Source organism: Trichosurus vulpecula, chromosome 4, assembly GCF_011100635.1.
Source record: "Trichosurus vulpecula isolate mTriVul1 chromosome 4, mTriVul1.pri, whole genome shotgun sequence".
Taxonomy (NCBI): domain Eukaryota; kingdom Metazoa; phylum Chordata; class Mammalia; order Diprotodontia; family Phalangeridae; genus Trichosurus; species Trichosurus vulpecula.
Genome location: NC_050576.1, coordinates 183,761,477 through 183,774,103, shown reverse-complemented (window position 1 = coordinate 183,774,103; position 12,627 = coordinate 183,761,477). Strand labels below are relative to the sequence as shown.

The following is a 12,627-nucleotide window of genomic DNA, read 5'->3' as shown; positions in this document are numbered from 1 at the left end:
GCAGGGTGGTCTGCAGCAAGGAGACTGCACAGAAATGGGCTGGCAGCTGGTGGAAGCCCAGCAGCAGGGTCTGCAGACCACAGCTGTGCAGGAGCTGGGGCAGCAAGCAATGGGGCGGCAGCAGCCCTCCTGCACAGAGCAGGGGTCACAGGTGGGAGGGCGGCAGCAGGTGTCACAGATGGGGCGGTTATACCTGGGCACACAGCTCACTGGGCGGCACACAGTGGTTTGGCAAGAGACTGGCAGGCAGCACCTGGGTGGGCAGCAGGGTTGGCAGCAGCTGGAGGAGACAGATCCGCAGCAGGAATGGACCATGTTGTTGGTTGGTTTTGGTTTGGTTTGAGTGGTAAGGAGGAGTTGGTTTTTGGTTTGAATGCCCTGTCCTATTCTGCGCCCTTTATATACCCTGGCCAGGTATGGCTGGACTGCCCAGAAGACAAGAACATTGCCATGATAATAGTTTTTGCCAATTAGGTGAGAATTTTTTTGCCTAATGGTGGCGTGCAACACCCGATGTCATTAAGAAAAAAATTTGCCTCCTTTCTGAATTTGGACTCATCTAATTTGATTTTTGACACTAAAGTCAGAGCTTCATAGCCAATTTTCAAAAAATTTATTCAGCAGATAATGTCACCATTTGCCTCATTACTTCATATTCATCTTGTTAGGCAGTATTATTTTGGTAGGTAAACTACACTGTGTTGAATATTCAAGCTTCTATCTTTGGTCATGTGAATGTGATTCAGTGATAGAGATGACAACCCACCCTTCCTGTGCAACTCATCCATGTTTTTCCAAAAATTCTCCATGGGGTGGGGGAACTCTAGATATCAAGTGAATACCAATGGAGAATGCAGGTATTCTGCTGTCCTTCATTCCTGCTATGTGACTAGTCCAACTTTTTGTGGTCATCCATTTCTTCGATGACATCAGAGAAATACTATTTACCTATATAATTCCTCATTTGCAATGTGTAGTAGAAAGGATGGATTAAAAAGTGTCCTTTTAGAAACTTTCCTAAAATGCCTATCGTTCTTTACAGAAAAACATAAGCTCCATAAATTGATGCTCATTCTCCATAAAGCACTGTTCATAATCTCAAGGAGGTATTTTGATGACTGGGCAGTCAGGTGAAACAGTGACTAGATTGCTAGGCCTGAAGTCCAGAAGGCTCATCGTCCTGAGTTCAAATCTGGTCTCAGACACTTACTAGCTGTGACTATGGGCAAGTCATTTAATCCTGTTGGCCTCACTTTCCTTATCTGTAGAATGAGCAAGAGAAGGAAATGGCACACCAGCCTAGTATCTCAGCCAAGAAAATCCCAAATGGGGTCATGAAGAGACAGACGCATTGAAAAGACTGAACAACAATAAATCATAATGGCTGCTCCTCTTACTATGGACCAATATTAAAAAAATATGTTCTCGTGTGTTCGTTCAGGAAAGATGAATTTCCTATATGAAGATGGTATGTACTAAATATGTACAAGACATATAATTCATGAGATTCATGAGAACAAGAATTGGTTTCCCTAAGCCAGTTAAGTTCAGAAATGATTCTTAGGAGATAGAATTGACCCTCATGATGGCAGAAGAATAAGCCATTCTCTGTGGCATATACCTTTCATAAGTCTTGAAGAATAATTATTTGATAGAAGTAACTTTTCCTGAAACTCACCAAAGAAGTCACCAAAAACATAATAAGACTGAGTTTCTGTGTGTTTGTATGTGTTTAACCAACACAACCAAATTTAAACACTTAAATGAGGGCTACCCTCTTCATATTATTCTTCTTAGAAGATCAGATGCTTTTTCCCAATAATGCTACTATTAATATAACCCATTCTGGAAATCCCCAGTTAAAAAGGGCTTCAGATTGTTTATGAACCACACAGGAAAATGATACATTATATATGTTGTTGATCCTTCCTCTAAACAAAGGTGCCATGACCTAGCTTACCTAGACCAGAGCTCAATGCATTAAAGTTGGGTCCTTTGATTATTTCCAAACATCAAATATATTCTGAAAGAGTACACATTTGATTGGCAGCATGGTCTATAGTAGACAGCATCCTGGACTTGGAGCCTAGAAAATTTGGTTTAAAATTCCACCTAGGTTATTGATGGAATTATAAATTTAGCTGGAAGGGACTTTTGAAATTAAATCTAAAAGCTTCATTTTACAAATAAGGTAATGGAAGCCCAGTGAAGTTGAGTGACTTGCCCAGGGTCACACAGCTAATAAGTATATGAGGTGGGATTCAAACCCAGGTCTTGTATTTTCCAAGTCCAGAGATCAATCTGCTATCATCACTCTGCCTCTCATAAACTTATTAGTTGTGTGATCATAGGCAATTCATTTAACCACTCAGAGTTTCAGTTTCCTTGTCTATAAAATGGAGATAATCAGAATTGTACTACCTTCCTCACAAGAGTGCTGAAAGGTGATTTATAAACCTCGAGTCATTGTCGAGTTATGAATTTTTATTTGCCACTACCAAGAATTCTCAAGAAATTTTGAGGCTGGTTTTGAAGATATTCCAAAGAGGAGTATCAGACATGTATCATGCAGTGATAATATCATTGGACTATATTTCTTGCTCTCTGAAGGGGACTATTTTATAGGGGATAGAAATTGTCTAAGTTATGGTGTTTTTTTTAAAGAGATGTCACTTTCTCAGTAGTCACATGATATTGTGATTTTATCACATACATTCAAATTTGGGTCAGACATTGCATCATTTAATATAACAATTTTTAAGTATTCAAATTATTTGCCACATAGGTTATGTTTTTGTAGTATATTTTATCTCATTTGGAAAGGTGAGGAGGTCCCACAAGTTCCCATAGCGAGAAACAAAAATTGTGAAACATCAGGAGGTAACATAATCTTCATGTAGGTATACAAATCTCTAGGTTCCCTTTTTCCTTGCCTACATAAGTTCAGGGTCTGGTCAGCATGAGTTTTGAAGTACTCTACACTAGCATTGGGAAAGCATTGTGGGAGGCTCTCTTGCACATGTGTCAGAGAGACTCAGAGAAGCCCTTGGGATGTTGCCTTGAATAGAGCACCATTTGGTGGACAGCTTGAACATTACACCCTGTTGGGTAATTGATATTGTGAAACATTGTTTTCCTCCCAGCTTAAGAAAGGCAGCACATGGGTCAATTTGTACTTCTTAATTTTATTGCAATGCCTTAAGTATCACATGGTATATCCCCAGAGTGGGATATGCATTTGCATGGGTGACATAACACAGTAAAAGAAACCATTCAGATATTGGGGTCATTTAACTCCTGGAACATAAAATATCAAGGCTCCAAACTCTCTAGAAGTTACAGTTACTCTATGGTGTAGCATAGTGTATTATTCTACACGGTAACTTTGGGAAGTCACAGATTCCTTCTAACTGGAGGTCTTCCAACAAAGGCTACATGACAACTCCTTAAGGATATTATAGAGAGGATTCTAGTCTAAGTACAGGTTGGACTGTATAGTCTCTGAGGTCTCTCCTCACTCTCAGATTGTGTAACTAATTATGTGGTTAATTCAGCTCACCATCATGATATGCCTGGCATTCACAGACACAAATCTACATGATGAGGAATTAAAGTACACATTTTTACAGTTAATAAAAGGTACTTGTATCAACATTGTGGGCGGTGTTCAATGCTCTTTAAAAGCCATGCTTCCTAGCAAGTCCAAGGTGAGGTGTTGAAAGAATGTGCTGAACATATATTGCCTATTTTAAGACTAGACAAATTCATTGTGCTGATTGACCTAACTTTGCATAAGGAAAACTTCAAAATTAAAACGTTAAAAATAGTATCATTAACATTTTTTAATATGAAGGGGAAGTCTTATTTACCCAAATGTACATGTACTAATCACAACTCTTGCTGGATAATTGGTACTTATCTTCCCACAGTACCGTAGCTCTAGATATGTGTATTGAAGGACTAACTCTGGTATGATTGGTATACCTTGCCACATATGTATTCTTTATTGTTCAGTCATTTCAGTCATGTCTGACTCTTCATGACCCCATTTGGGGCTTGCTTGGCAAAGATACTGGAGTGGTTTGCTATTTCCTTCTCCAGCTCATTTTACAGATGAGGAAACTGAGGCAAATAGGGTTAAGTGACTTGTCCAGGATCACATAGCTAGTAAGTGTCAGAAGCAGATTTGAATTTGGAAAGATGAGTTTTCCTGATTCCGGGCCCTGTGCTCTATCCCCTGCACCATGTAGAGTTGCATAATTAATTAAACCTTTGTAAATTAGATCCTGTTTCAAAGAACTCACTAGAAGAAACTCATGATCATTCCTTCTCTAAAGAAAAGGATAATTTTATTACAATTATTATAAAAAAAGTGGCTGAATTTGTCTAGTTACTTTTGTCTATATTTGTCTATAGGCTTATTCAAACAGGCCATGTCTAGACAGGATGCCTAAGAATGTATTTTTATTATTGAATTCTGTTTGTTGTGTTTTGTGCAGTTTTGTGCCTTGTAAAATTGAACTGTTACTTGTATTGTTATTTCATGGAAATGGAAGAATAATTCCCTACAGATGGTAAAGTTTTATAGATGCTTCTTATGTGGATGAGTTTGTTGACTGTAACATTTCTTTGATGAGATTCATAACTCCTTAAAATGATCAATCAAAAGAAAAAAACAAGCGGTTGAAAAATACTTATTGGTCAGTCTAGTTTGTAATTTGAGGTAGAGCTTAATGGGTTAGTCAATCAGTATAAATAGCTTGAACAGAAGAATAGATGAATAAATAAAAATTATTTATTAAATTCTTATTGCGTATTGTGCACTATGCTAATGTCTGACAGACATTCTAAATGAAGAGTGAGTTGGGCTTAGAATTGACCCAAGGGAGGAGATTAGATTTCCTTTGGGGCATCATACAGTATTTTCTATAATCCCAAGTGCCATCCTATTTCCAAAATTCATCTGTTTTACAACACTATTTTCATGAAGATTTCCTGTGTTGGTGAACCACAGACAAGTAGGATCTCAGAGGAATTAAAAAGGCAGGCAAAGGAAGGATATATGATAGGGGTGTAAAGAGGCTATGGGGCGTTCCCAGTAGCATCACACCTGAGAAGGGAAAAGACAAGCATCAGCAAAGGGAAGTATGACCAACAAAAGAGCTGGGTGGGTCAGGTGGTAGAAATAAGTCATAGCAGATGGACAGATAGAATGTTATTGTGGTGTCCCCAGAATGTCGCCTAAAGAGAGCCTTGTAGCACATCAATTAGCTCCTCTGTAGAAGACCCATGAGAAGCCATGGACACAAATTACTCAGGGGAAGAAGGGACAGACTAAGTGGTGGAGAAAATATCCACATAGGAGATCACAGTGCTAGTATTTTAATTACTATTAGAGGCAAAAGTAAACATAGCACCACTCAATATCTTGCCAGTTTCTGTGCTGAATTAGAGGAAGCCCTTCTTAAATCTTGCAAAAAGCATTGTCAACCAGGCAACAGGTTGTTTTTGTCCGTTTTCGAAGAGATCCATGAAGCCAGGGAAATGATGACATGACTTGCAGTTGACTTTGATTTGAGTGAGGGAGGGCTGTGCTCACTTTCTTCTCCGGAACCATCTGGGTTCAGGGGCTAGATATTCATCAGGATGACAGGAGATGGCCCAGGATGCAATAGGAGACCCTGGCCCTTTTAGGCTAAGGCCTTTTCAGGTTCACCCTTTGAGTGAGGTAATCACCCTTCAGTGAATAGTCCTCTTTAAGAAGTGAGTGAAGGATGCCCCTTTTAATTAAAAATAAAAATCAAACTGGGAGGGGAAGACACTCAGGATTGCTAACCAAAAGAGAGACAGTTAGCACTCACATTTACTCTGAGCCAGGAAAGCCTAAAATATAGCCATTAAGTGGAGCTTGGGCAGGGATCTATTGTGGTCCAATTATGTAAATAAAACCACTGGGTTGAGAATAGAAGCATCTCTTTAGGCAGAAGGGAGCAATTGATTCAGTGTTGATAGTCATTATCTAGTTGATTGATATTTAATAGTGTGTAACAAAACCCTGTTTGATACAATAAAACACCCTAACCTTCCTAGAGTAAAGGGGTTTCATGAATGCCAATTAATAATGAGAAAGGCCACAGATAGACTATCTAGAGGTGGGATACTCCAAAGGGAAACTCTTGTGAGATAGGCTTCCAAAAAGCTTTCTGCAAAATGGAGAGAAGATGGTAAATAGATGGCTTACAAATATTATCTCATTCTATGTTGTGAAGATGCTGCTATTACCATTTGACAGATGAAGAAACCAAGGCTGTGAAAGTTTCCATGACTTGCTCAGAATTACACCACTAACAAGTGCCTGAGTCTGGATTTGAACTTGGGTCTTTCTGACTTTAAGTACAATACTTTATCCACTGTGCCATGGAGACTCTGTCTGATCTTCTGCAAATCATTTCTATTTTCTTAGTTTCAGTTTCTTCCTTAGAAAATTGAGGGATTTGGATTACACAAGCTTATTATTATAGTATCATTAGTATTAGCATTTATTTGGCACTTTAATATTTGCACAACATTTTACATGTTATTATATTTGATCCTCTCAAGATTCTGTGAGGTACATTCTATGATTGTCCCCATTTTGCAGGTAAGAAAGATAAAGCTGAGAGAGAGATTAAATGGCTTGCCCAATGTCCTACACAGGTAGGTAAGTGCCTGAGGCAGAGTTAGAATTCCATGCCTACCACTCTTTCCATTCATCTATACTGCACCACTGAAATGAAAAGAAGAAGAACCATGTTGCTTCTATGCTGGAAATAACAAGTTTATTGGAAAACAGAGCGAGCATAATCTGAGAGAAGTGCTGTTATGAGGAGAGGCAGGGCAGGTCAATGGGTGAGATCATCACTCACTTGATGTCGTAATCAGGTCTATTAGGATGAGGAAGAGTTCTTCATTCTTATTCAAAAGACTGGTTTCCTGATTCAGCACCAATAAAAATCATGAAATATATTAGTGATTTCTTTGTCAATTTCCCCAATCAGATATCCAGCCGGCAGCCATTAGTTATAGTTAAAAAAAAAAAAACCGGCCGAAGTATTTCATCTATAGTTGGGTTAGTTCTTACGAGGTGGTCAATAGATGAGCTGCTTCTCAAGAAACCATGTGCTGTGCCTCATGGTAGAAGGTAGTGATACACTTGTGGTGAAAAAAGGTGCCCTTTTGTCAGTAGCTCATGAGGCTTCAGCAGATGGAGCTACAAGTGGGGCGGCAGATAGGGCGGCAGGTGGTGCGGCAGGGAGCTGGCTGGCAGCAGGGTGGTCTGCAGCAAGGAGACTGCACAGAAATGGGCTGGCAGCTGGTGGAAGCCCAGCAGCAGGGTCTGCAGACCACAGCTGTGCAGGAGCTGGGGCAGCAGGCAATGGGGCGGCAGCAGCCCTCCTGCACAGAGCAGGGGTCACAGGTGGGAGGGCGGCAGCAGGTGTCACAGATGGGGCGGTTATACCTGGGCACACAGCTCACTGGGCGGCACACAGTGGTTTGGCAGGAGACTGGCAGGCAGCACCTGGGTGGGCAGCAGGGTTGGCAGCAGCTGGAGGAGACAGATCCGCAGCAGGAATGGACCATGTTGTTGGTTGGCTTTGGTTTGGTTTGAGTAGTAAGGAGGAGATGGTTTTTCAGGTCTGAATGCTCTGTCCTGTTCTGGGCCCTTTATATACCCTGGCTTGGTGCTGTTGATTCCCCAGGACCCAGGAACTTTTCCTTGTTTTTGTTTGTGCCTCTTGAAATGCAAGCATTGGTTGGTTGCCTTCTAGTTTCCTTTGAAGTCTTTTTACACTCAAGAAAGATTACTTAATTAGGCCTCATTCTGTTCTGCCATTTACTTCTAAAATCAGAACCTAATGCCTTGACTTCAAACACTTCAGGTAGCCCAGCTCCAATTATTCTTTATTATTTAAGCATAGTTTTTGTCAGGTGATATGCTGATAGTCCAGGTAAGGCCAGAGAATTCAAGGACATCCTATGAGTAAGGATGGAAATATTTTTCCAAGATGTACAGGTTCTCTGGGAAAAGAGCCTCATTGGACATCCATCTAGTCCTTCCTGTGCCTGAAGAGTCCCAAGCGAAAGGAGTAGGTGGCATCACTATCCTCTTAGTCACTTGGTCCTGGAATTGAAGTCACCTTTGCCTCTTCCCTCTCCCCACCCCGTATTCCTCAGCTGCCCTATCCCACTAATTCTACTTCCAAAGTATCTCATATGTGTCCCCTTCTCTATACTCAAAGAATCGCCACCAAGATCAGGTTCTATGTCTGAGTCATTGTTTGGTTCAAACCTTTGTTCTCCTGACCTCCAAGTTCTCCCCTTTCTCATTTACCTTTCATATTATTCACTGTTTAATGTTTTGAATGCATAGCTTTACCCAGTCATTCCTCTGCTCCCAAAACTTCAGCTACCTTTTAATAGGTAGCAAAAACCCTTTCCATGATTTCCTCACACTACTCCCCTTCACATATTTATCTTTACAGCCAGATTGAACTATTTGCCATTATCTGGCTTTGCCCTATTTTATCCCCACTTGCTCCTTTGTTCAAATTGTGTTTACTTAGAATGGGCAAGTCACATCTTTGCCTGATGAAGCTCTCTTTTTCCTTCTGGTCTGATTTCGAAGCCACCTTTTCAGTGGAATCTTTCTTCTATACACAGACAACCAGCTGAACCCCCTTTTTCCAAATTTCTCATAATGATTTTCTGGGACCTCTCCTTTGTATCAAATTCAGTTTTGTTCATGTCATTTCTCACCTATTAAACTCCTTGAGAGTAGAAGCCATGTTGCAGCCATTATTTATTTCCAGGGCCTAGTATATCACCCTAAATGTTGAAGGCACTTAATAAATGTTTATTGTTAAAGTATGCCTATTGAACATGCATAGGGAAGGTATGTTGATTTCCAAAGACCAGGAATTGGCTTCAACACTCCTGATCATGGTTCCTTTCTTCATATGTACGACAGAATGCCAAAGAATGGCCTCTTTAATGCAAATTTAGGTAGAGTTTGGGTGAATGGCTTGCAGCAACACTAGGATAGGTTAAAATGATTTATTAATATTAGCAACCAAACACAGGTTAGGAGAGTATAGACAGATGAACAGAAATTCAGTCAGGAATAGAGTCACATGTGGCTTCCTTTGCCCCCACTGTGCCACAGGGCAGCATTCTGTAGGGTGCTGGAATCCTGGAGGAGCAGAGGGATGTGCCCTCTGGTCAAAGGCCCCATGCTGCTGGAGGCCTGGCTTCTATTTGGTTGTCAGATACAGGGCCTACAGTGGCAATTGTAAAAGTCTTCTCTAATTCTACATAGAGTTAAAACCAGAAAAAAAGTGAGTTGAAGCAGAGAGTGGAGAGAGACACCAGGACTTTGTCAGGACAGCTGGAGGGCAGGGCTGCCTTCCTGAGGTTAAGGAGTGATTATTATGACGGTGTCTGGAAAAGAAGGAGGAAACTCATTCCACCTGGTAGCTTCCTATTTTAACTAATTATTCTTGATTACTAGGTACTTAAGTTCAATTGTTTACGTACTGCTGAAGGACCAAAGTGTTGTAAGCACTCTTTAAATTTCAATTCCCCTGGGCAAAGTTCCAGTCACTTCATTCTTGTCATGGTTTGACAAATCAATGTGGATTTCACTTGTTTCTCTAGAAGTGGAAAATAGTTTTACTGCAAAGTATACAGACATAATATGGAATTTGGAGTCTACTTTTTTTCTTCTTCTGACCTTCAGAAAATACCTATTGTGTTTGTGAGATGCTTGTATTTTTTTTTTAATAAAAGACTTAAGCCCAGGTCAAAAAGAGAATTTAACTGTGGGACAGGGAAATTTTCTTGTCTCCACACACAGTAAGGTACACTACTTGCATCTTTCTACATCTAATTACAGCAACAGCTGTAATATAACAGAGGGCTCATGCTTAACAACAAACTTAGCACACAAGTTCTAATAGCAAAGTGATTGTTTCGTCTTTATCTCTTTGTATCCTCAGTGCTCAACACAGTGCCTGGCCCCGGTAGATACTTATGAAATGTTGATTGATTGAAAGTATTGGGAAGAAGAAGGAAGAAGAGAAGGAGGTGGGGAAGAAGGAAAGGAGAAGGGAGGAGAAGGAGAAAAAGAAGGAGGAGGCAGAGGAGGAGAAGGAGAAGAAGAAGAGGAAGAAGAAGAAGAACTCTGATATATAGTGGCCATGCAACCTTGACAAGTCACTTAGATCCCCAGTGTTCCAGGGAAGTCCCTATGACTCTAAGTTGAACAATGGGTGATGGCTTGCATTGGTGAAGAGAGTTCCATATACCAATAAACTCACAAGTTATGGTCAAAAACTAAAATTGTTCATACTTTCTAAATGACCACGGATTCTTTTTCTTCCATCTGTTTCTCTAATTATATGGTACTAAGGTTTTCTGTGATTCTACAATACGAAACTATTAAGTTTGCAGATTTAACACAGAGTGGTGAATGAATTCAGAAAAAAGGAACTGATTTCAAATGTTCTCCCTACTCCTTACCTCCAGTATACTCTTGGGCAGCTTGGTTCATGTCAATGGACCTCACTTTACTCATCTGTAAAATTAAAAGGTAAGGCAGCATTAAAAGGTATGGCATGATGGAGAGAGCATGAGATGTGAGCCAGCAGATATTGGTTTGAATCCCAGCTCTGCCATTTTCTACCTGTGTGTCCTTGTAAGTAATTTACTTTCATTAGGCCTCTGAAAAATTAGGGAGTTGAACTAAAATCAGGGGTTGCATCATGGATCTCCTTGAAAGTCTGGCGAAGCCTATGGACACCTTTTTTTTGTTTGTTTTGGGCAGGGCAATTGGGGGTAAGTGACTTGCCCAAGGTCACACAGCTAGTACATGTGTCAGGTATCTGAGGCCAGATTTGAACTCAGGTCCTCCTGACTCCAGGGCTGGTGCTCTATTCACTGTGCAACCTAGAGGCCTCTGGACTCCTTGTTTTTAAAGGCATAAAAATACAGAGGATTGCAAAGGAAACCAATTATATTGACATAATTTTCAAAATATTTTTAAATAAGTTCACCCACCCCAGCTAAGAGACACTAGATAATCTCTAAGAATTTTTTTCTACCTCTAAATCCTCTGATTGATGAACAACATTAGAACTTCAAATGCTTTGCCAGAAAAAAAGAATTTATTTTAAAAGAGACGAACACAGTAAAAGAAAGACATTGAATCTGAAATGCTTAAAAATGATAGTAAGGTCAGATTCTATTTATTCATACTTCTAAGCCTCGAGATTCAAGGGAAGAAAGCTGGAACTTTTTACAATTGGTTGTTAAATAGATACTGGGTTAGTTCCGTGTATAGTCATGTAAAAAGATTTTCTTTTAAAGGACAGTGTTAAAGGAGAAGAGAGAAGAGACACATACTTTATAGCTTACAATTTGGTAACTAGCTTCCAAAGAGATTGCATATTTTTGTCCATTGAATGGGTGGGTAGCCTTGGGTCTTAGCTTTTAGATCTTAGCAGGACTGCTCAGCAGCAGGAGGAGCAGCAGGTGGGGCAGCAGGTGGAGCGGCAGGTGGTGCGGCAGGCGGCTGGCTGGCAGCAGGGGGGTCTGCAGCAAGGAGACTGCACAGAAATGGGCTGGCAGCAGGTGGAAACCCAGCAGCAGGGTCTGCAGACCACAGCCGTGCAGGAGGTGGGGCAGCAGGAGAGCATGCGGCAGCAGCCGCACTGCACACAGCAGGTGTCACAGATGGGGCGGCTGCACCTGGGCACACAGCTCACTGGGCGGCACACGGTGGTTTGGCAGGAGACTGGCAGGCAGCACCTGGGTGGGCAGCAGGGCTGGCAGCAGCTGGACTGGCCGCAGCAGCTGGACTGGCAGCAACTGGGCTCGCAGCAGCAGGGTTGGCAGCAGCTGGACTGGCCACAGCAGGGCTCGCAGCAGCTGGGCTGGCAACAGCCAGAGGAGACAGAGCCACAACAGGAATGGACCATGGTGTTGGTTGGTTCTGGTTTGGGTTGGATAAGAAGGAAGAGTTGGTTTTTCAGGTCTGGATGCTCTGTCTTGTTCTGGACCCTTTATATACCATGACAAGGTACTGTCAGTCCTCCAGAATTCAGGAACCTTTCCTTGTTTTCTGTTTATGGCTTCAGAAATGACAGCATTGGATTGGCCAGTTTCATTGCTCGGAAAATATTCCAGTATCATTAAGCAGTTCTTCTGTTTTCCCCTTGAGTAATGGCTCATCCAACATGTCTTTTCCTTATGAATATTAGATATTAGTAATTCATGGTTCAAACTATCAGATTCCATGGTTGGATAGGTCATGCGACTCTGTGAAGGGAGAAGTTCATAGGAAGCATTTCATAGGACCAGTCATCACACTTTTCCTCTTGAATCCATCCATGAGTAACATTTGGTACAAATTTTTCACTAGGTGAGTTTCTTCATTTAGAGGTGGTTTTTAGGTGAAGGAAGTTTGAAAAAAAATTTAAAGGTATTATCTTGAGAGAGCAAAAGAAGGAATTCAGTCATATAAATAATGCAGATAAAGGCTTCTGAAAAGCTGGTGGTTGGGAAGAAAAGTCCAAAACCATTATGTAGTTT

At 41.0% G+C, this 12,627-nt stretch overlaps 1 protein-coding gene across 1 annotated transcript; it reads right to left on the bottom strand.

Annotated features, from left to right (window-relative positions):
• Nucleotides 1–7,236: 7,236 nt before the first annotated feature.
• LOC118846956 (keratin-associated protein 4-9-like) lies at nt 7,237–12,014 on the bottom strand. The gene is made up of 4 exons (XM_036755617.1): nt 11,832–12,014; nt 11,552–11,747; nt 9,930–9,937; nt 7,237–7,632 (listed from the first exon to the last, which is right to left on the bottom strand). The coding sequence occupies exons 1-4, from the start codon at nt 12,012–12,014 to the stop codon at nt 7,237–7,239; spliced, it is 783 nt and encodes a 260-aa protein (XP_036611512.1).
• Between the last annotated feature and the right edge of the window lie 613 nt (nt 12,015–12,627).

What these genes read in the sequence shown, in the direction of transcription:
- LOC118846956 (XM_036755617.1), bottom strand. Translation starts at nt 12,014, where the DNA reads ATGGTCCATTCCTGTTGTGGCTCTGTCTCCTCTGGCTGTTGCCAGCCC. An exon ending in CACCCAGGTGCTGCCTGCCA is followed by an intron (nt 11,748 to 11,831) that starts GTCTCCTGCCAA and finishes TGCTGTGTGCAG; the next exon opens with TGCGGCTGCTGCCGCATGCT.